At 40.8% G+C, this 23550-nt stretch overlaps 1 protein-coding gene and 1 pseudogene across 1 annotated transcript; both read right to left on the reverse strand.

Annotated features, from left to right (window-relative positions):
* Positions 1 to 204: 204 nt before the first annotated feature.
* LOC147431021 (uncharacterized) lies at positions 205 to 1367 on the reverse strand. Its single transcript, XM_086494496.1, has one exon. It carries the CDS (start codon positions 1110 to 1112, stop codon positions 651 to 653), a length of 462 nt encoding a protein of 153 aa, XP_086350622.1. The 5' UTR covers positions 1113 to 1367; the 3' UTR covers positions 205 to 650.
* A 5966-nt stretch (positions 1368 to 7333) lies between these two features.
* On the reverse strand, positions 7334 to 9854 carry LOC147431022 (heat shock cognate 70 kDa protein pseudogene; annotated as a pseudogene).
* Between the last annotated feature and the right edge of the window lie 13696 nt (positions 9855 to 23550).

Raw genomic sequence — 23550 nt, forward strand, 5'->3', positions numbered from 1 at the left:
TTTGGCAACTTTTTTGTTTGTCTTCACTGGGCCTATCTGGGTTGCATTTCAAAACGCAATGTGGAAGGGCCTAGTGAAAAACAATCATTCGAATCAAACTGGCAGCTAGTAGGACAACTCTCTTTGCTGCCTATTCAACTTTTGCATGACATCAGTAGGCAGCCTGTTAATTGAGGCACTGATCTCCTACTTCAGCCTCAGCGTTTGCAATCAAAACATGGACAAAGCTCCTTCACTATTAAACCCCATTGAGTTGCTGGTAATCAACTCTTACATGCTTGTAATAGGAGCCTTTGACCTACTACTGCTATTTGGAACTCTCTCTCTCTCTCTCTCTCTCGTATTGAACAAATTTAGTTCATTAAGGGCGCAAGATAACAATGGACGGCTCATCTACAAAACACAGAAAAGGGGAGTTTCTGTATGAGGGCGGGTCATGTCATTCACTTGACAATGATGGTGCCAAGGGGGGTGCAGTAGTAGGTGTCGGTGCCAGATGTGGAGACCTTGGCGGTAAAGGTGGGCTCATCCTCTGTCAAAAGGTCAATCTCATCAATGGAAGCAGCCTAGAGCTCACTCGCCAGCGTTGCCGGGCATCGGCAGGGATGTTGCACACCACATTATGTCCACTCTCACCCACCAGAGAGAACTCAATGGCCTCGCCTGCTGACACCGTCATGTGGATGGCGCTTCCCACTGTCTCCAACCTTGATCTTGGCCGCCATTGCAGATCCGGCCATCACTAGAGTTGCGGCTGTGGTGGCCACAAGCGCCACCGACAAAACCTTTGCAGTCGCATCGGAGAACGATGCAGAGATTGCGAGAGATGGGCGCACTGGGGCTGCAAGAACAATGGTGCAGCTTAATGCCTTGCTCGTTGCCTCTGATGCACTCAACCCGCAGAAGGAGGGGACGGTGACTGTGGCTGCTGTGAGAGACACCATCGCTAGTACCTGCTTCTCTCTCTCTCTCTCTCTCTCTCTCTCTCTCAAGGGCCTTAATGATCTGCTTGCGTGAGCACTGAAGACTTCGCGTGACCTACCAGCCTGCGTGGGTAATAACGAGATTAAATTTTTGCCAATAGTCCTAAGTTCTAAGGGCCACAATATCATAAGGTCTTGGGTGCAGATCAGAGGTACTCATCAACGTTGTGAGGAAGCTCTTGCATGTGCACAGAACTGTTATGCGGTGCAAGGAAATGCTTTTGCATAGCATGGTTTGCGGTACAAGACCTTGTCTCCTTTGGCGTCAAGTTAAGCTTCTCAATGGAAACCTTTTTTCTTCAATGGACTAAGTTCATTTGCACATGTATCATTCCAGGTTGCCATGCCGTGGAGTATTGTCCATGTGGCCTTTTGTTGGGCATCACAAATTGTTTACAATCCTTGTCACCTTCATCTACAATATTTTCAATCAAAATGATGTAATTTCATTGCTTTAATGTGTACACGATGGAATCTAAGTACCAACATACAAAAAATCAAAATATGGAATATAAGTGTACCGTTTGGTACTGGTCATCTGCATTAAAGCACAACCTTGGATGGATAGTCTCCTAGACCTTCCTTACATTGTTCCACCACCTTGCTACTCATATGTGTTTTGCAATCATCATCCCTTCTGCTATCATGAATCTCTAAACCATGCCAATATCTTGCGTAAGGTCACAAGCCTTCAAGATGCAACCTAGCCTTTGACTTGGCGTGTTGCAGCCGTGTTCATGTAATCCGGAACCTCACCCTCACCCTCACCGCTCAGCTTATTTCCTAATGGCTATTAAAATTCCTAACCCTAGTTCCCTTTGTAGTAGTGCATGTGATGATTTACCTCCTACTCCTTTGATTGATGTGGGCCTTGGTTTTTTTATTGATGAGCAAAGGAGGCACCGATAACCCACCTAGCTATTTGAAACCACAATCTCCTTGCTCTACATGGCAAGATGTGCTCTCTCAGGTAACCTTGATTTCTTGCCGCTCTTGAATAGATCACATTTGCTTGGCACAAACCAACAGCCACGTGACTATTAGTCCACACACCACAATCAAATCACTCCAAGAGACCACTTTCTATGTAGGAAGCTGATCCAAAAATTTTTGAGCTTTTTTGAGAGTGCTAGATTTGGTATACATACCAACCAAAGCACCTATGAGCACAACATGTTTCACCAAGAGCCCCTGACTAGCGACCTCATCATGAAGAAGATTTCCCAAGGTGATGTATTACACTTCATGAGTGATTGTATATGGAGAAACGTCCTTTTCATTTGCATATGATAAAAATAGATACAAAATGCCCCAAGCCTACAAGGTGCATGCACAGGTGATTCCACTTGCAAAGGGACCTTTTTTCTTTGCATCTGGTGAAAACAATTGAGAGCTTCCTTGCCACAACCATGTTGGGCATTTTCTGAAATCAAAACACTCCAAGAGAAAACATCCCAGGCAGGGAGCTCATCTAGGACTTTTCGAGCTTTTGTGATGACACCACATTTAGCATACATATTGATCAAAGCATCTCTAAGCACAACATGTTTCTACGATAGACCTTGATTGGCAACCTCATCATGAATACTATTGCCCACGATAATGTCTCACACATGCCAAAGGCATTCAAGGTCCATGCATAGGTATTGCATTGAGAGGGGGCCTTTTTGTTTTGCATCTTGTGAAAATAATGCAGCCTTCCTTGTCACAACCATGTTGGGCATATGTTGCAATCAATGCACTACAAGCAACCACATTCTAGGAAAGAAGCTGAACCAAAAATTTTGTGTGGTATACATGTTGATCAAAGCACCTCTAAACACAATATGTTACTTCAACAACCTCTGTTTCGCAATCTCATTGTGAATACTCTTGCCCTAGGTAATGCCTTGCATTACTTAGGGGATTGCACTTGTAGAGAGGAACTTTTCACTTTGCATATGTGGAAAACATATCCAAAATTCCACAGGTCTACAAGGTCCATGCACAGGCGATTACATTTGAGGCGGGGCTCTTTTTGCTTTGCATTTGGTGAAAAATGTCTAGAGCTTACCATCATGTTGGGTATATCCTACCATCAACTTGCTTCAAGAGACAACATCCTGGGCCGTGAGCTCATCCAACAACCCTTCCTTTCATTAGGCCCGCGTTGGTGGGTATACCTTTGTGCACTCAAATGGCCAATCTAACCCTTGTGATCCCTATTGCCCCTCGCCTCAACTTAGTCCCTATTCTACAACCCCAAATACTGGACCTCAAACTTGTGCCCATTCCCTGCTAGAATTTCCACTCAATATAGCTCTCATTCCTGGTACTCAACCCTTATTGTTGTGTTTCATATCTATCCATACCGCCTATTTCTTTGTCTCACCTTCTGCTTTCCACCTCTAACCCATCAAAGAGCTACTCTACTAGCTCCTTAGAGCCACTTAGTGATTTCCCATACCCAATTTCTTCTTTTCTTTGTATCTAGTCAAAATAGTCCAAAGCTTCCTTGCCACAACCATGTTTGGGCAAATCTTGAAATCAATGCACTCCAAAAAACATCTTGGGCATGGAGCACATCTGGAACTTTTCAAGCTTTTGTGAGGTCAAAATATTTAGCATACATATCAACAAAAGCACTTGCAAGAACAACATATCCCTCCAACAACCCTTGACTAGAAACCTCATCATGAATACTATCCCCCATGGTAACACCTTGGCCTTCAAGGTGCATGCACAGATGATTGCCTCTAAAGAGGGGCTCTTTTCACTTTGTATCTCGTAAAAATAGTCTAGATATTCCTTAGCATGACCATGTTGGGGACATATCTTGCAATCAATGTACTCTAAGAGACCACACTCCAAGCAGGAAGCTGATTGAAAACTTTTCAAGAGCACCTCATGTTTTTGCAATAGACATTGACTAGCAACATCATTGTGAATACTATCACCCTTGGCAATGTCTTGTACAATTACATGCCTTCAGGTGTATGATAGGTGATTGCATCTTGAGAGAGGCTCTTTTTTCTTTGCATCTTGTGAAAAAAGGCTTCCTTGGCATGCCAATGTTGGGTAGGATACACTCAAGAATTGAGAGTCCCGAGACACACACAATTTTGGTACTACAAGGGCTCTTAGGAGAGAGACACCTAGATGATAGATGGAGAACATGCACCCATGTACACCTAATTTTCTCCATAGGCTGACTTTGTATCCATCTCTTGGGTAAACTCGTTCTCTGGTCACCTAAAAGGGACATGTTCATCCTCCTCATCCAAAGACTTTCATTTCATCAATAGACAATCTTGCCTTGTCTTTTGGTCCACATCCCCCATGGAAAGGCTAATTTTATTCCCTTGGTGCATGCTCGCTGCCTATTGTGTCCTGCTTAGGACCAAAGGAAAGGAAAGTTAGGCTAAGAGCCTCATCATGAATGTCAACGTCTTGCGTAATGCCACATGCCTTCAAGATGTAAGTATAGCCTTCAGAATAAAAGTATAGGTGACTTAATTTGGAGAGATACACTCGCTTTGCATCTTTTGAAAACAACATAGAGATTTTTTGCCCTGCTCTTGTTGCACTTATCCCGCAATCAGTACATTCCAAGAGACGACATTCTGGATACGAAGCTCCTCAAGCGTTTTTTGTGCTTTCTCAAGCGCACCACATTTTGGCATACATTCGACCAAGGTAGTGCCAAGCACGACATCTTTTTTCAATAGCCTCGAGCTAACAATATAATTGTGAATTTTTGTGCCCATATGAGCATCTTTTGTAAAGCCACATGGCTTCAAGATGCATGCCTGGGTGATTTCATATGGATAGAGGCCCTTGCTTTGCATCTGCTGAAAACATACCAGAGCTTTCTAGAAAATCCCTCAATTAGTGCATTCCAAGAGTCCACACTTCACACAAGAAGCTCCTCACACACTTTTGGTGCTCTTTGAAGTGAACCACATTTAGCAAACATGTCAACCAAGGAATTTCCAAGCACGACATTTTTTTTCAATAGTCCCTGAGTAACAATATCAATGTGAATTTATATGCCCATATCAACATCTTGTGTAGAGCCACATGCCTTCAAGATGCACAAATATGTGATTGTAGTAGGAGAAAGGCCCTCGCTTTGCATCTGCTAAAAACAACCTAGATCTTTGTGGCCCCTGCTCTTGTTGTGTGTATCCTACAATCAATGCATTCTAAGGGACGACATTTCGGACAGGAAGCTCCTCAGGCACTTTCTATGCTTTCTAAAGTGCACCAAATCCGGCATACATATTGACCAAGGCATTGCCAAGCACAACATTTTTTTACAATAGCCCCTGACTAACAATATTAGAGTGAATCAAAATTAGCATCTTGAATAGAGCCACATGCCTTCAAGATGCTCACATAAGTGATTTCATCTGAACAGAGGCCCTCACTTGCATCCACTAAAAATAGCCTAGAGATTCCTACCCTGCTCCTGTTATGTGTATCTTGCAATCAGTGCATTCCAAGAAAAGTCATTCCAAGTGCACGTATCAGCGTCTTGCGTAGAGCCACACTCCTCTAACTTCTTTGGTGTGGTCCTCTTTTTGTCGTTGCTTTAACTCCACTCTGATCGTCCTCTAATTTTCAAGACAAAAGCATAGGTGATATGCCCTCACTTTGCATCGGCTAAAAATAGCCCAGGGCTTCCTGGCCTTGCCACCCTTGGCATACATGTCGCCCAAGGTAGTGCAAGCATAACATTTTGTTTCCGACAGCCCCTGAGTAACAATATCATCGATGTGAGTTCTTTTGCCCATGTCAGCGTCTTCCAAAGTTCCACATGCTCTTGAGATGCAAGTATAGGTGATTGCATCTAGAGAGATGCACTTGCTTGAGCCACTCAAGGTGCTTTTTGATGTATGCCACATCTTCCTAGCCCTACCCCTATTCCACATATCCTGCAATCAGTGCATTTCAAGATTTGACATTCCGTACAAGAAGCTCCGTAGGAACTTTTTGTGCTTTCGATGGAAGTACACCATATTTGGCATACATGTCGACCCAAGCAATGCCAAGCACAAATTCTTTTTTGAGAAGCCCTTGACTTACAATATTATCGTGAGTTTTGTTGCCCATATCAATGTCTTGCATAGTGCCCATATAGGTGATTGCATCTTGAGGGATGTCCTCGCTTTGTATCTGCTAAAAATAGCCTAGGGCTTCTTGGCCCTGCCGGCATACGTGTTGACCAAGGCAATGCCAAGTATAAATATTTTTTGGATAGTCCCTGACTAACAATATGATCGTAAGTTCTTTTGCCTACCTTAGCATATTTTGAATTTCCACATGCTTTCAAGATGCAAGCATAGGTGATTGCATATAGAGAGATGCACTCGCTTTGCATCAACTGAAAATAGTCTAGATTTTCTTGGCCTTGCCCCTGTTTGGCATATCCCGCAATTAATGCAATTTGACTTAACATTCCAGACAAACAGCTCTCCAAGGACTCTTTGTGATTTTTGAAGTACACCACTTCTAGAATATACAGGAAAATTTTGTTTAACAGCTCTTGTTAACAATATCATCGTGAATTATGTTGTCCATATCAGTGTTCTGCATAGTACCACATGCCTTCAAGATGCAAGCATATGTAATTGCATCTAGAGAAATGCCCTCGCTTTGGAATCACTGAAAATACCCCAAAGCTTTGTGTGTTGAGCATATCCCGTAATCAATGCGTTCCAAAAGATGATAGAAAGCTCCTCAAGCACTTTTTGTGCTTTCTCAAGAACACTAAATTGTGCATACATGATCGTTGCCTAGAGCTTCTTGCCCATGTCCTATTGGGCATATCTTGCAACAATCACTGCACTTGAAGAGATGCCATTTTGAACATCTGGGAAGTGCCACATACCTTCAAGACAAAAGCATAGGTGATTGCATCTGGAGAGATTCCCTTGCTTTGCATCTATTGAAAATAGCCCAGGGCTCTTGCCCATCACACCATCTTCAAAATTGCCACACGCCTTCAAGATGCAAGCATAGGTGATTGTATCTAGAGAGATGTGTTTACTTCAGCCCCTCAAGAACTCATGGTGCTACAATCAGTGTGTTTGGAGAGTTGACATTCCCTACAAGAAGCTTCTCAAGAACTTTTTGTGCTTAGTAAAGTCCACCATATTTGGCATACCTATCGACCCAGGCAATGCCAAGCAACAATTCTTTTTTCAGCACCCCTGACTAAAGCCTGACTAAAGCCTTGATTGACATGTATGCCAAATGTGGTAGGGCCATGAAGCCATGGGCTGTCCTAACATTAGGCCAATCGATATATCCAGCTATTGCGTTGCTGCAAATCTCTAACAATCCTGTTTGATTTGAAAAAAAAGGCCTTATCCTTTTTTTGCATCTCGCAAACACTTCTCCATAGGCTCCATGCACTTTCTAAAAGGGTCTATGTTCAGCTCCTCGAATTGGGCTCTTGTGATGGTGGAGTAGAAGTCTATACCTTCATAGAGGGAGTCAATTTCAATAGTTGTCTAAGAAATGGATGACAATGCCCACTTTGCCCTCTCACAAGCTATCTTCAACCTACACAGGGCCCTGAAATTGCCTGATATATCCTTCGTGTACTTCCTCTTGATTTCCTACATGAAGTGGTTGACCATGTGAGTCTCAAAATCCTTGCCTCCCAAATGAGTGTCTCCAACACTGGCCTTCACCTCAAACATACCTTATTCAATTGTAAGAAGAGAGACATCAAAGGTGCCACTTCCAAGGTCATAAATCTGGACATTCTTTTTGTCGTGGCAGGCTGTCTTCTTGTCCAAACCATAAAGCAATCATTGTGGTAGTGACTTCATTGATGATTCTCATCCCATTCAAGCCGACAATGACATCCACATCCTTGGTGGCTTGCCTCTGAGAATCACTAAAATATGGAGATAACGTAATCATGGCATTCTTAATTGTGGCGCACAACAATGCCTCAACAATTTCTTTCATCTTGATCAGCACCATAGAAAGTATTTCCTCTACAATAAACTATTTTTCTTCACCCTTGTAGTGCACCTCAATCAATGGATTGTCATTAGGCCCAACAATTACCTTGAAAGGCCACATCTTCACATCACTCTACACTCAAGGAGATGGAGTATCGTCTTCCAATGAGGCACTTGGCATATGTGAAAGGAATCAATAGAAAGAGCAAGTCAGATACATTTTGCCCCATCAAAGAGTGTCGATACATAGCTAGCACAAGAGCTACAAGATATGCGGTAGCCTTGGGCAAGAAACTACTTGCCCCATATAGGTACATGGAAACAACAAAATACACAAGTGCCCATGGGTAACCATGTGATTGCAATACATGTAAACATGTAAAAGTATAAGAGAAGAGTAAGATCGCATGAATGACAAGCACAAGATTTACAGATGATGCATGTAAATCCAGCCAAAACCCTATAAATCTAATACATGTGCATACTATCATGCATATCTTGAAATCAACAAAATCAAGACATGAGAACGTACCAAAAATGGCTTGATTGGATTCATGGCGACCTGGTTCTTGGCCAAGTCATTGAGACGCACTCAGTTTCAATTAAGGCCACATACACAAGAAGTTTTGGACAAATTCTCACAATAATTCCCACATTGTGACTTACCTCAACATCATGAGCTTTTGTGAGGGAGGCGCTGCATACCTAGCTAGGTACGATTGGGGGCAGGGGACCGCCGGCCCCGGTGCGGGGGGGGCCGGTGGTCCCCTGCCCCCAATCGTACCTAGCTAGGTATGCGGTGCCTCTCGAGCAGAAGCTCATGATGTTATTCATTGTGTGAAAAACACTAGAAAAGACTCCATTTTCCTACATGAGAAAATTTCTAAATCTTCTTGTGATAGGGAGTAATGATTTGGTTTCCTTGGTCATTGGCGATGATCTCCACACGATCATGAAGCCACACGCCTACGTAGGAGTATGTGATACCCGTTGATGCCAATATAGCGGGATCTTCCTTTGCCATAGCATTAATCCATGCATTGAATAAAAACGTTAATCCAATGGTGCAAAGCACCAACCTCAAAACGTTGCCCCAAGTAAAAAAAGCACTGCAATCAGCCCTGTTGTCATTGAAAAAAAAGCACTGCCATCGGCTCTATTGTCATTGAAAAAAGAAAATACTCCGGTCTTTCCCCTTTGGCAGGGTCTCGTCTCGTCTTCACATGAATTTTCATGGCAACTTATGGACTTCCATGGTGGAGCAAAGTCTCAATTGAACCTTATCTTTGCGATTAGCTCTACGGTTACGTGTTGCGAGGAGGTTGGGTCAACTTGACTCTAGTGCGTAACGATGGTGTGCTATAGATTTTGTGTTTTTGAGTTGCAAAAAGGAGTAGTTGGTGCCTATCTCTCTCTATCTCTCTCTCTCTCTCCAAGGAGGAGGCTGCAGGTGATCTAGAAGAGACTTATCAATGGTTTCAAGCAGATTCGAGCTATTGTTTCACCCTTGCATACACACTATAGCCGTCTGATGGCTCTCCACACAATTTGGCTGCCAACAAGTGGCAATTGATGCAACATATGAAATCCTTGTGCTACATATCCTCTACCAAACATACAAGCACACTCAATTCAATTGTCCCCTCAATTCTATTGAATGATGCCATCAATGTCTGTAGGATCCCCTTACCAACTGCTTTGATACTTTTGAATGATACCACCAACAAATGTGGGTTCCCCTTACCAACTACTGGGGTTTATAGTACCCACCCTGTCTCCATTACCTCTGGTACAACCTGTGACAATAGGTTGAAAGCATCTTCCTTAAACCTTGATCCATAACTGGTTGGAAGGAGATGATGAGCATGGTGGAGGTACTGCCAGACCTCTCAAAACCACGAAACTCGCCCATCTAATTTGGACACGTCCGACACCCGTCACCTCTTTGGTAGTAGCTACGTTTTCAAAAGAAGATAGCTGCTAATGATTGAGCTATGTAAACTTTGCAATTTATAAGATGGCTCATAATGGTAGCAACGTGCTTCACTAGGTTTTAGTGGGCCTTTTGAATTGATGACTCATCACTACAATAAACTCTAATCATTTATGACGTACAATATAAAGTTACCTTTGCTTCTCTTTAAGCTTAGTCAATATCCTGTATCTTTTGTATTTGTCTTGACTCTTGTTTTGTGTATGATAGAGAGGACACATATTCACAACAGTGTTTCGACTGCACAAGTACAATTGCAGCTCAACAACATTGCAAGGTCCATTTCTGTATCCAATTCCCTATGCCTATGTATTTTCTTGGTGCAACATATAAATGCTATGGGGCAGGGCACAAAACCGTTTCTTATGATTTTTGGAGAGACCACATTGCCAACTCTCCACCATAATTTTGTACGGCACTTTTGCATGACATACATACACTTTATATTTAGCATTTTTATTTTGTGTCTAATTGCAAAATAAAATGTTTAACTATTCACATTGCTTTTATGTAGCTTGATTCAAACATTTTCCTTTGGCTGGCACAATTGAATGACACCCGTACACAATTACCAGGTTGGTACTGGATTTCAATTTTTAGTATGTTGATGCTTTTTGTATTTTTTTGAGTTTGTCAATGCTTCCTTAAGTTTAGTTTAGCCAAATGTTTTCCTCACTAGTGCATGGTCAATCTCTACCATTGAATCTATATATCAAATAGATTCAATGTTTTCCTCACTAGCGCATGGTCAATCTTGATCATTGAATCTATATATCAAATAGACACACACTTCTTTTCTCACAGTTTGCCAATTTAAGTTGTGTATTATAGTACTCAATGCACTCTATGTACATCCTTGTTTGGCAATATATCTTATATATTGCAGCCCAACGTTCTCCTTTGCATATCCATTCTATAGCACAAGGACAACCCTTTGTCCAAGCATTTTCCTATGTTTTGCACTAGAGTCTGTGATCAATAGCCAAGACTCCTTGCTCTCTCCGAATGCGACAACCTATAACACAGACACTCTCTCTCTCTCTCTCTCTCTCTCTCTCTCTCTCTCTCACACACACACACACACACACACACACACACACACACACACACACACACACACACACACACACACACACACACACACACACACACGTACGTGCGCGCGCACACACACACACACACACACACACACACACACACACACACACACACACACACACACAAGCCTCGAGGTATATTGAGGCAAGATAGTATTTCCTTTGGCCGGCAATATTGCTTCCTTTTTATATAACCAAGCATAAAAGTCCTTGGGGGTTTTTTTTCACTTGGTAGACTTCACTAGGGTTGGGTTATAATGTATAACTCTGTACGAGTATTAGTTGAGATGGTAACTTCTCTGCAGCGTGCTAACTTGGGGCTGCAAAGTCAGGTTTCATCTCTATTATGGAGGTTGTCTAGAGGCGATGCACATGGCCCAGTTATGGCAAGCATCTTCCCCCGATGAATCCATAGCCGAGGGTGAGCTGCAGGACTATATTTGGGGCTTCAAATTCTCAGCGTGATCCACATAAAATTTTTAAAGGTGAGGGTCTCCCTCACTTAGTCGATGCGTGTATGCTTGTGTATTCTCTGTTAGTAACTGAGAGTTAGTTTCTTGAGTGATTGTACTTGGAGTGTGTAATAAAATGGTGAAGGGGAATGAAAAACAACATGTCCTGGAAGTCCACCCTTTGGCTTCTTCTTCTTCTCAAGTTGAGTTCTTTTGCTTGATGAGTTAAGATTAAAAATGGTACTTTGTGAAATCATTACATGTTGCAATATGGCGAAATATGCATAGAGCATGGGTCTACTTGCGGTCTTGATGGGCGATTTTGGTATCAGTATAAATTGTTATGATGATGAAAATTACTGCTTTAAAGGCTGGAGGCTATATCTTTTTGGTATTATTCATTAAGGATTGAAAGGGTGACATCATGATACTTATAAATTCTAAAAGGCATAAGCATGAATAAAGAAATGAATTTCAAGAAAACATGGTCATTATACAAGTCCTACCATTTTTGTATTGAATTGGGTTTCTTGGGATGCCATAGTAAGCTGACTAGGTTTTTAAAGTGTCGGATGCTAGTATACAGAGATCATCATTCTTTTTAGGCTGGCATGGTTATGCTTTCAAAAACGTTGAACACCTTTGTGGACCTTGCCTGAGGTGGTATAAGGTCTAGACCTAAGAATAGGGGCTCGTGTTACCATATATATGTGGTAGTGATGTGTGTGAACACACTAGGACCGCCGGGGCATTTTTTCCCTCTTTAGGAGGTTTTCTCCCCCGTGCATTGTATATACGCCCATCACTCTAGGGCTATCTATCTTTCCATTGCATACTAAGTAACACACACTCTATTGTGTGCCTTGAGCTTCCTTCGTCTTCTCCAAGTTGTGTGCGTTTCTCTGCAACCCTAATTCCAACAATTGGTATCAGAGCAGGTTACGTCCTCCCAGGCTTAGTCGCCAGCTGCTCCAGTACACGCCTGCTCACTTTCTTCGATTTCAATGAGCTTTGGCGAGCGTTCGCAGTTCGCAGCTCAGAATTTTGATTTGGGCTCATTTCCGCCTCCGTTTCCACTACAGGCAGTACTGCACAGGCTATTTCTTCATTTTGTGCATAATTTCTGTCTGTGCCGTTTTTTTGCATAACAGGTGCCTTATAGTCTTCTACGGTTTGTGCTATATAGCACGTGTTGTTCCCGCTCCGTTTCTCCTATTTTTGGGCAGTTTTCACATCAGGTGCAGCATTTACCATGGCTGACAACAACAACATAGATGTGTTCAAGATGTTTGCTGAGGACAGGTTGGATGGGGACAACTACCCTATGTGGGCTTATATGATGCAACATGTTCTTGTGTCAAAGGGCGTCTGGAACATTGTGCAGGGCATTGATGTACGTCTTGGTTCTGAGGATGTAGGCGATGTTGAGGATGTTGCAGGTCTTGCTGCTGTTAGAGTTGTTTTGCCTATGGCAGAACAAGCTCGTTGGGATGTTAAGGATGCTCAGGCTCATGCATTGATTGCGTTGTCTGTGAAGCGCACCATTTTTCCTCACATCCGTTCAGCAAAATCTGCAGAACAGGCTTGGGATATTTTAGCAGGTCTTTATGCAAGCCGCAATGAGGCTAAAATTGCTTTGCTGCTTAAAGAGCTGGAGCCGAAGATTATGCATGAGGAAGATGATATGGACACTTTCCTTGCTAGTGTCAAGGATATCAATGAGCAGCTTATTTCTGCAGGTGAAGTCATTTTAGACAGTTCCCTTGTGCAGACTGTTCTTGATGCCTTACCAGATTCCTACTAGACTTTTGAAGTACTTGGAGACTGATGACCCAAGGAAATCCTGAAGTTGTCAAGTTTGATGCATTATGCACATTGCTGTTGCAAGAGTCGCTTTCTAGAAAAAACAGGACTAGGCAGCGTGCAGTTGAACAGGCTTTTATTGCTTCTCAAAGAAAGGGTGGTAACAATAATGTAGCCACTTCTTATGGTTCTGCTGCGAGTGGCAAAAATTATGTTCCTAATTCTTTTGCTGGCAGCAATTCGTCTGGAAGTTCTGGTGATAAGGGAAAAAATAAGATGTGTTGCCATTATTGTAAAGCTAATGATCACTTGATCAACTCGTGTCCTAAGTTGAAGGCCAAAGAGGCTAAGAAGAAAGAGGGTGGTTCCACTGCAAATGCTGGTTCCACTACAAAGGCAGCCATTGTTGAGTCTTCTGTGAAAGGAGACTGTGATGCTGATGTTGATGCATAATGGGATTTTAGTGCAGAGTGCACTTACAATCCTGCTGTCCATGATGCATGCTTGTCAGTTGCTGCAGATTCACATGTGTGGTATTTTGACAGTGGTGCTACAAAGCACATTAGCTCACGTCGTGAATGGTTTACCTCTCTCGAGTGTGTCCCTCATGGGAATTCAGTCACTTTTGCTATTTCAGATGCAAAACTTTGGCATGCACGTTTTGGTCATCTGAATTTTTCCAGTTTGCTGCGTTTGCAGAAATCTGAAATGGTTGCTTCTTTGCCGCCTCTTGAAGCACCTGTCAAACATGTTTGTGAAAGCTGTATTTTGGGTAAGATGCAGCGTTCTAAGTTTCCAAGGGATGGTTCAGTCCGGGCCACATGCAAGTTGTAGCTTGTGCATAGTGATGTTTGTGGGCCCATGAAAACTCCGTCCTTGGGCAATTACCTATACTTCGTGACTTTCATTGATGATTACTCTAGGCACGCATGGGTATTTCCTCTTAAAGCGAAGTCTGAAGTTTTTATGTGCTTCAAACAATTTCTGGCTATGGCTGAAAATGTCTCGAAATGTACTATGGGCACTCTCCGTTCCGATCGAGGGTATATGTCTCATGAATTTAATGCATTTCTCGCTAGTCGTGGGATAAAACACCAATGTACAGTGCCTTATACACCTCAACAAAATGGTGTTATTGAGAGGAAAAACAGGTCACTGGCGGAAATGGCACGATGTATGGTCAAAAGTCAAGCTTTGCCGCATTCTTTTTGGCTTGAAGCCATCATGTGTTCCATTTATGTACTTAACAGGTGTCCTACAAAAGCGTTGCAGTCTATTACTCCATATGAAGCATGGCATGATAGAAAGCCTTCTATTGAGCACATGGGTGTTTTTGGCTGTTTGGCATATGCTTTGGTGCCACAAGTGCAGCACAAAAAATTGGATGATAAGGCTGTCAAATGTATTTTTGTTGGTTATAGTGCTGAAAGCAAAGGTTACGGGTTGTATCATCCGCAAACAAAACGTATTGTGGTTTCACGGGATGTAGTGTTTGTGGAAGATTCTGTTCAGCCCTTGGTGTCATGTACTAGAGACAATAATGTAAGCTCACAGGACATTTATGACACTTTGTTGCCTCTTTTCAATGGTTGAAATACGAATGTAAGTTCCAATGAGGCAAATGTACAACCTATGGGGGTTTCTGAAAATGTTTTAGATCAGCCTATTACTGATGCAGATGTACATGATGTACTTGATGAGGAAAGGGCTGAAAATGAGCAGGCTAGAGGTATGCCAAAATGGCTGGTGCACACTTTGCGTGACAGTAAATTGGATGCACCTTTGTCTAGTCGTACTCGTTTAGGCTCTCGCCATGCATCTTATGCATCAGATTGTTATGCTTTGGCTGTGTCTAGCTTACATGATGTTGAGGAGACTGTGTCTTTTGATGAAGCACAGAATTCAGAAAATTGGATGGCTGCCATGCAATCAGAATACGATGCACTCATAGAAAATGACACATGGACTTTATGTGATTTGCCTCCGGGCAAAAAGGCCATTGGTACGAAGTGGGTTTACAAGTTGAAACGCAAGCCGGATGGTGAGATTAATCGCCATAAGGCTCGACTTGTTGCAAAGGGTTATGCACAGCAAAAAGGCATAGATTATGAAGAGACTTTTGCTCCCACTTGTCGTATGACTACTGTGCGTTTTCTATGTGCATTGGCAGCTCATTTTGGTTGGGATGTACATCAATCAGACATTGTTACTACTTTCTTGAATGGTGACATATTTGAGGAAGTTTATGTAGCACAGCCTCGCGGTTTTGTCATAAAAGGACAAGAGGACAAAGTGTGCATATGTAAGAAGGCTTTGTATGGGTTGAAGCAATCTCCTCGTGCTTGGTATGAGAAAGATGACACTCATTTGGTTAAACGAGGCTTTCGTAACAGTCCAACAGAATGCACATTGTATGTAAATCATGAGGGTGATGTACTTCTCATTGTGGTTCTTTATGTTGATGATTTGCTGATCACTGGACCAAATGAGAGACATATTGCTAAATTTAAGACTGATTTGAATGCTACTTTTAAGATGAAAGATTTGGGGCTGTTGCATCATTACTTGGGTATACAGTTTAAGCAATGTGATGGTGGTATTGCCTTGTGTTAGAAAAGTTACATAGAGACATTGCTATGTAAGTTTGGACTTGAGGATTGCAAACCTATTGCCACTCCCATGGAAACAAGTTTGAAGTTGAGTCTACATGATGCTGACGATCCTGATGATGTCACTCTTTACCAAACTGCTGTTGGCTGCCTCATTTATGTATGCAACATGAGGCCAGATATTCAGTTTGCAGTCTCGCAAGTCAGTAGATTTATGCATAGTCCAGGGTCTAAGCATTGGCAGGCTGTCAAGAGGATTTTCGCTACCTTAGTGGCACTTTACATCTTGTCTTGTTTTATCCCAAGGGGGGATCATTGCCGCCAGACTTACATGCTTTTTCGGACTCAGATTGGGTTGGTTGTTTTGACACGAGAGTGTCCACAAGTGGTTTTTGTTTCATGCTTGTCAGTTCATGTATATCATGGTTGAGCAAGAAGAAACCTACTGTGGCCACTTCCAGTTGTGAGTTGTGAGGCTGAGTACAGGGCAGTCTTCACAGTTACGGTTGAGTGTGTATGGCTTAGACTCCTTATGGATGATTTGGGTGTTGGATAGGACACTGCCAACACTATCTACACTGACAGTCAAAGCGCATTGGAAGTTGCGAGGAACCCACTTTTTCATGCTCGCACAAAGCACATTGAGGTGCATTACCACTATGTCAGGGAGAGGCTCTCAGCACGAGAGATCAGCTTGGCTTATGTGCCAACACAGGACAACCTTGCAGATCTTTTCACAAAGGCATTGTCTCATCAGAAGCTTGAAGCTTTCCGCAAAGCTTTGGGCTTACTCCCCTTTGTGGACTGATCATGTCCTTAGGGCATGGCACTTCCCTTTACTCATGTGCCAGCTCTCATTCACCGCATCACTCCAGGGGGGAATTTTTACCATATACATGTGGTAGTGATGTGTGTGAACACACTAGGACCGCCGGGGCATTTTTCCCCTCTTTAGGATGTTTTTTCCCCCGTGCATTGTATATACGCCCATCACTCTAGGGCTATCTATCTTTCCATTGAATATTAAGTAACACACACACTCTATTGTGTGCCTTGAGCTTCCTTCGTCTTCTCCAAGCTGTGTGCGTTTCTCTGCAACCCTAATTCCAACAACTCGAACTTGGGTGGATTGGCTGGGTAATTTTTCTTCTATTGGTGGTATGCTAATGAAGCTATCCTTTTCCTACACATGCTGAACTTTTTGGTAACATTCCTGGCTGATGAGGTATACTTGTTGGATATATTTTTTACTGACTTTTTGAAGTAAAGAAATGAATGTCAGAAAAACTAGGTCATTATGTAGGTCCTACCATTTTTGTACTGAATTAGGTTTCTTGGGATGCCATGATAGGCTGACTTGGTTTTTAAATGTCGGATGCTGGTATACAAAGATCATCATTCTTTTTAGGTTGGCATGGTTATGCTTTCAAAGCTTTAAAAACCTTTGTGGACCTTGCCTGAGGCGACAGGGTCTCGACCTAAGAATAGGGTCTCGACCTTGGGTTGATTGGCTGGGTAATTTTCTTCTAGTGCTGGTATGCTAATAAAGCTATCCTTTTTCTACTACTAACATTGGTATGCATTAAACTCATAGGCTACTAATGTCTCGACCTAATACTAACCTTACCTTGCTTAAAGTAGAGTAACCATGTATATGCTGAGATAGAGATAAGTTTTAAGTTGGACTGGGAATGAGGTAAACTTCCTTCTGAAGCTGGCAGATAGAGCACATCATTATGCATTCTTAGTGGCTGATGCGGTATACATGTTGGATATTTTTTAACATTCCTGGCTGATGCAGTATTCTTGCTGGATATGGTTTGTACTGGCTTTTTGCTGGATTCTTAGGGTTTTTACATAAGCTCGACTTCAAGTAGAAAAATCTTGGTCCTTTCATATATATGACATAGATAATGTATGTATCTTTGTTTGCTTCGTACTAGACATGCAGGTTTCATTAGACTCCTTAGTCTAGGTCTTAAAGCTTGCTTTACCTGGTTTACTGGACCAAAATTGGTTATGGTGCTAATATGGGGCTACGGTTTGGGTTGAATTGATAACCAGATTGTATTATTGTCTCTTTGTTGGAAGGTTATGGTATCTTAGCTGGATGCTTACTACCATGCTTTATAGACCTTGCATGAGCCAGGATAGGGTCTCGACCTAAGCATAGGATCTCGACCTTGGGTTGAATGGCTGGGAAAACTTCTTCTGGTGAATCTTCTATGTTGGTATGCTAATGAAGCTGTTCTTTTCCTACTACTAACATTGCTTTGCACTAAACTCATTAGCTACCAATATCTTGACCTAATACTAACCTTACCTTACTTAAATCATAGTACCCATCTACATGGTGGTATAGGGATGATTTTAGTTTGAGGAAAACTTCCTTCTTAAACTAACTGATATAGCTCAGCATAGTGCATTCTTGGCTGATGCGGTATACATGCTGGACATATTTGGTACTGGCTTTTTGCTGGATTTATATGGTTTTACATAAGCTCGGCTTCATGCATAAAACTCCTAGTCTTTTCATATATATGACATAGACTCTGTATGTATCCTCGTTTGCTTTGTACTAGACAAGCAAGTTTTACTAGACTCCCTAGTCTAGATCGAAAGCTAACTTTACCTAGGTTTACCAGACCAAAACTGGTGATAATGTGGATATGGGGCTACTTTTTGGGATTGATTTGATAACATGGTAAGGATGGTGTAGGTTTAGCAGTAATAGCCTAGCATAGGGCTTCATGGCTATTGATGTGTACATGCTGCATAGATTGGATTACTGACTCTTTGCTGGATGGTTATGGTCTCTTATCTAGACTCTTACTACCAATTTCTTGTTTCCAAGTACCAAAACTCCTGGTGCTTTCAGTTTTTTGGATATTCTTGACATAACATTATGTCTGGGAACATAGACAGGAGCTAGACCAACTAAGGGCATATAGGATTTCATAAACTAGTTATTCTTTTAACTTTTTTACTCGGCATGTTACTATAGCATGTGTAGATTACTTCAGGTATAATCATTGTTGTTGGAGTCTCGTTTTTTTGTGAAAAAAGTTGATGGAATCTAGCCATTTGAGGGCGAAGGTCGCTCAAGATTATGGAAAAACCTGTCAGGGTTTCGTATACAAAAATTTGTAAGTGATTTTAATGCAAAAAAATGATTTGTCTACTGTTATAGGATTATACTAAGGTATAGGATGACTTCTTGGATGAGTAATATAGTTGATCTGATCAAGAGAGCACATATCTCGAAAAAGCTTAAGGCAGCTAGGACAGAATATATAGCCTCATTTGCGGCAAAGAACATGGCATGGTCGAGGTAGAGAGCATATCTTAATCGAACCTGCAAGAATAAGGAATAAATTATAAAGATGCTTAAATGAAAATCATTGGTAGTTTGTAGGCTGTTGAAGCTTTTTTATGAAGTTGTAATTGACTACCAAAGTCTATATTTAAGTTCATTTTCTAATGATAAGTTTATCTGCAAAAGAAAAGTTGTACCTTTGTGGTGACATGGATAACAACTATACATCACCTGCATCCAGAGCCAATGCTAACAGAATGTTATGTTGATTCTATGGGTGCAGATGAGGGCTACTCTCTTTGCTTCAGCTTTTTGATTGCTTACTGTTTGGAGGATTAACTACTGGTTCGCAGTTTGTAAAGGAATCTCTACCCTTTGGATGGTTACTTGTACCAACCTGATGATATTCATTTATAAAAAATCATGCTATTTAAAGTTGTTTTGTATAAGAAACCTTGTATATATCTGGGTACCTTGTTCTTTGAACATATGTATATTCGTCTGTGGGTAGTATGTTGTTAACTCAGTCAACGTCAATTAACAGTAGCTGCTAAAGACCAAAGATGTATGGATGCACATCGAGGATGAATACAAAGAAGCAATGAAGATTGGAGTTACACATTTTTCACGTTTTCCCAAATGATCACGTATTGTAAATTCCCGATTTATTTCAAGCCATTGTAATATTTCTAATATGTTACAGGCTCAATGGGAGTTCCAAGCTGTAAAGAACACGTCAGCTAGTGTGCCTAGGTAGCAGATTCATTAAGTGGTGGAGCCATAAAGGCCTTGGGTGCCCGGATATTGCATATGTTTACCCTAGGTATATAAGGCAATGTATAAAAGAAATTAGGGTTCTCAAGCTCATTGGTTGAGAGCACTCTTTGGTGAGAGATCTTGAGGTGTGTGGCTATGGAGTCCTTGAACTTCTCCTTGCTCATGTGACTTGATTAACACTAATCAATGCTTAACTCTCTTTCACTATGCCTCTCTCATGCTTCTTATGATTGCCTATGATGCTTAGATTAGCTAAATCGTAACTAATTAGTGGTTAATTTCTCTCTAATCTTGTGTGATTGTCCTCTCTTGCTTGTGTGTGCATGTAGGTTTGATTGAAGTGTGGTGCTTGATATATCTATGTGTGTGTGCTTGTGATTAGTGTGTTGCATGATGATAGGATTAGTGTTGTGTGCGTCTTGCAATCATTAATGTATGTGATTGGGTTGATTAGAGGTGAAGAGAAGTAGATCTGGAGATTGCCCATCATTGTGGCTTAGCTCCTCCATAGGCCGAGAAGCTCACCTCATAGAGTTAACCATTCGTGTTGCCATGATTAGCTCACTAATTGTATGAGTGTTTTCATGCCCTAGCCGGGTAGCTCATGCCTCTGAATTGATAATTTTCTTGGTCATTGGAGCTATGCAATGATGGGACCCCCGACATTTGGCGCCGTTGCCGGAGACGAATGGACCTAAACTATGGAATAGACGAGCATCTTGTGTAGTTGTCCATTAACTTCCTTTAGGTTCACTTGGAGTTAAACTTTCTTCTAAAAACCGCATAGCTTAAGAGTGTTGTCTTTTGCTGTGTAGAGGTAGCTTGGAAGTAGATTGTACTTGATAAGTACCTTATAGGATTGTAGGATTGTTGGATTGTAGGATTAGGCTAGGATTTTGAGAATGATTGATGGACAAGACAAGTCTTAAGATCAAAGCTCAAAAAACCATAAAAAACAAGAAAAGTAGTGTTTGTGGACACTTTTCACAACCCAATTGCAGAAGAACCTAGGAGTAGGGTAAGTAGAATCGGAGGTGAGATCTCAAATCATTGCTCACTCCAAAAGAATCATCTGTGAGTTGTTTATGTGAAGTTGCAGAATTTCAGGTCTACGGCTTGAAACATCACCTAAAGACTGTCAACCAGTGAATCCGGCTGGAGATTATGCTTTAAAAGTTGTATGAACCAATGGGTAAGCTTAAGAACGTATTTGAGGTAAATTTTCAAGAGTTTGCAAAAACTCAAATTATTTACTTTTTCTTGATATTTTAAGCCAAATTAAGTTTTGACTTGACTCAAAAGTTTAAAATAGATCATAAAAAGATTGTCCACTAAAAAAGTTGAAAAAACTTTCATTTTGGGCCAAAAGTAAATAATCACAATTATTTACTTTTAGCTCAAAACTGACCAAGGTTGATACCAAAGACTCTATGCATCATTACAAACATCTTTTGTGAAGGCTCATAGAGTTTGGATTACAAAATAGACCAAAAACTTGACAAAAACTGAAATTTGTACTGATTGTCGAGAAATTATGTTTGACTTGCTAAATCTTGTTCAAATTAAGTTTTGACTTGACTTAGAGGCTCAAAACATGTCATAAAAAGAATGAGTATTGATAAAAGTGCAAAAAATATTGTCAAGAAATTATGTTTGACTTGATAAATCTTGTTCAAATTAAGTTTTGACTTGACTTAGAGGCTCAAAAACATGTCATAAAAAGACTGAGTATTGAAAAAAGTGCAAAAAATATTCATTTTAAGTCAAAAGTAAATAATCACATTTTTTTGCATTTGGCTCAAAAATGATCAAGGCTGATACTAGAGACTCTATGTATGATTACAAACATCTTTTGTGAAGGCTCATAGAGTTCGGATCACAAAACAGACCAAAAACTTGGCAAAAACTGAAATCCGTATTGATTGTCAAGAAATTGAGTTTGAAATGGTAAATCTTGTCCAAATTCAGTGAAGCTTGACTCAGAGGCTTAAAACATGTCACAAAAAGATTGAGTATAGAAAAAAGTGCAAAAAATGTTTATTTTAGTTCAAAAGTAAATAATCATATTTTTTGCATTCGACTCAAAATGGATCAAGGTTGATACCACAGACTCTATGCATGATTACAAACATATTTTGTAAAGGCTCATAGAATTTGGGTCACCAAACTAACCAAAACCTTGATAAAAAGTGGAATCTATACTGAATGTCGAGAACTTGAGTGTGACTTGGTAAATCTTATTCAAATTCAGTGAAACTTGACTCAAAGGCTTAGATTGAAGTGTTAAACAAATGTATATGCTTAGATGACCAAAAATATGCAATTTTTTTCAGAAGTAAATAATTGTGATTATTTACTTTTGCCGTATTCTTCAACTTTTTTGACCAACTAAGCATACCACAAGTTTTAATATGTTATATTAAGTCCACAAATCAAATTTGGTAAGATTTGGATCATTGGAGTAAAAATTGTGGCCAAATTTGTAAAGTCAGTCTGCAGACACAAAACTGTTGACCAATTGAACAGGGATTATCCAAACTTGATGAAACTTTGCTAGGGAGCTTAAGTTGAGTTGCTTAACTAGTTGGTATCAACATTTTGACAAAAAGCCGTAAAAAAATACCAAAAGTAAATAATCGTGATTATTTACATCTGCTCCAAAATTGAGAAATTTTGCATAACTGTGTATACCACAAGGTCAAGCATATCAAGTAGACTCCACAAATTGAATTTGGTGAAATTTGGATCACAAAATCGAGACTTAAGCTAGATTTTTGAAACCAGAGTCTACGGACACTAAATAATTGATAACTTGGACAAATCTTGTTCAAACTCAACCAAACTTGTCCAAAGACCACAACAAGGTGATTACTTGGCACAACAAACCTAAAAAGTGTAGAAATTGAGAAAAGTAAATAATCGCGATTATTTACTATTGGGGTCCAAAGACAGAATTTTGGACTTTTGAGCTTGTACAATGTTAGAACAACATAATACACGGCCACTGGCAAGTTTGGGTTCCATCAGATCCAAATTAATGCATGATAACTCAATTTTCAAGTTGCAAATTAGTTCTTTAGCTCCTTGCAAGGATAGAATTTGCAAATCTCATTTGCAGACTCACTTAGCTCAGATTGAAGAATCAGGTTGCAAGCAAAGAATTGGGAGCTTGACAGGAGCTGAATTCAAGTCAAGTGGAAAAATGGATAACAATCTAATCCGCCGATTAGGTTATTCAAGGCCCAAATTTTTGTTGTTTCAAAAGCTGCAATCAATTCTGACACATTCAAGCTAGAGTTAGTCAACTCTTGGACTCTAAAGAGTGTGAACTGCAAAAATTACTTTGGCTCAAGTAGTTTTGTTAAGCCGAAGCAAGAGAAAATTGACCGAGCAACATCAAAATCTGCTAAAGGACATCCTTACAAATTAAGCACAACATGGACTCAAGTCAAGCCAAGAGTTCAAATGCAAGAGAATCAAAGCTAACTAGTAGTAGTGGCAACACAGGTACAATTGCAACAATGCAAATTTTATAGTTGTATGGCTACATTGGAGATAAGG

Source organism: Adiantum capillus-veneris, chromosome 21 (genome assembly GCF_014529385.1).
Source record: "Adiantum capillus-veneris isolate H3 chromosome 21, ASM1452938v2, whole genome shotgun sequence".
Lineage (NCBI taxonomy): Eukaryota > Viridiplantae > Streptophyta > Polypodiopsida > Polypodiales > Pteridaceae > Adiantum > Adiantum capillus-veneris.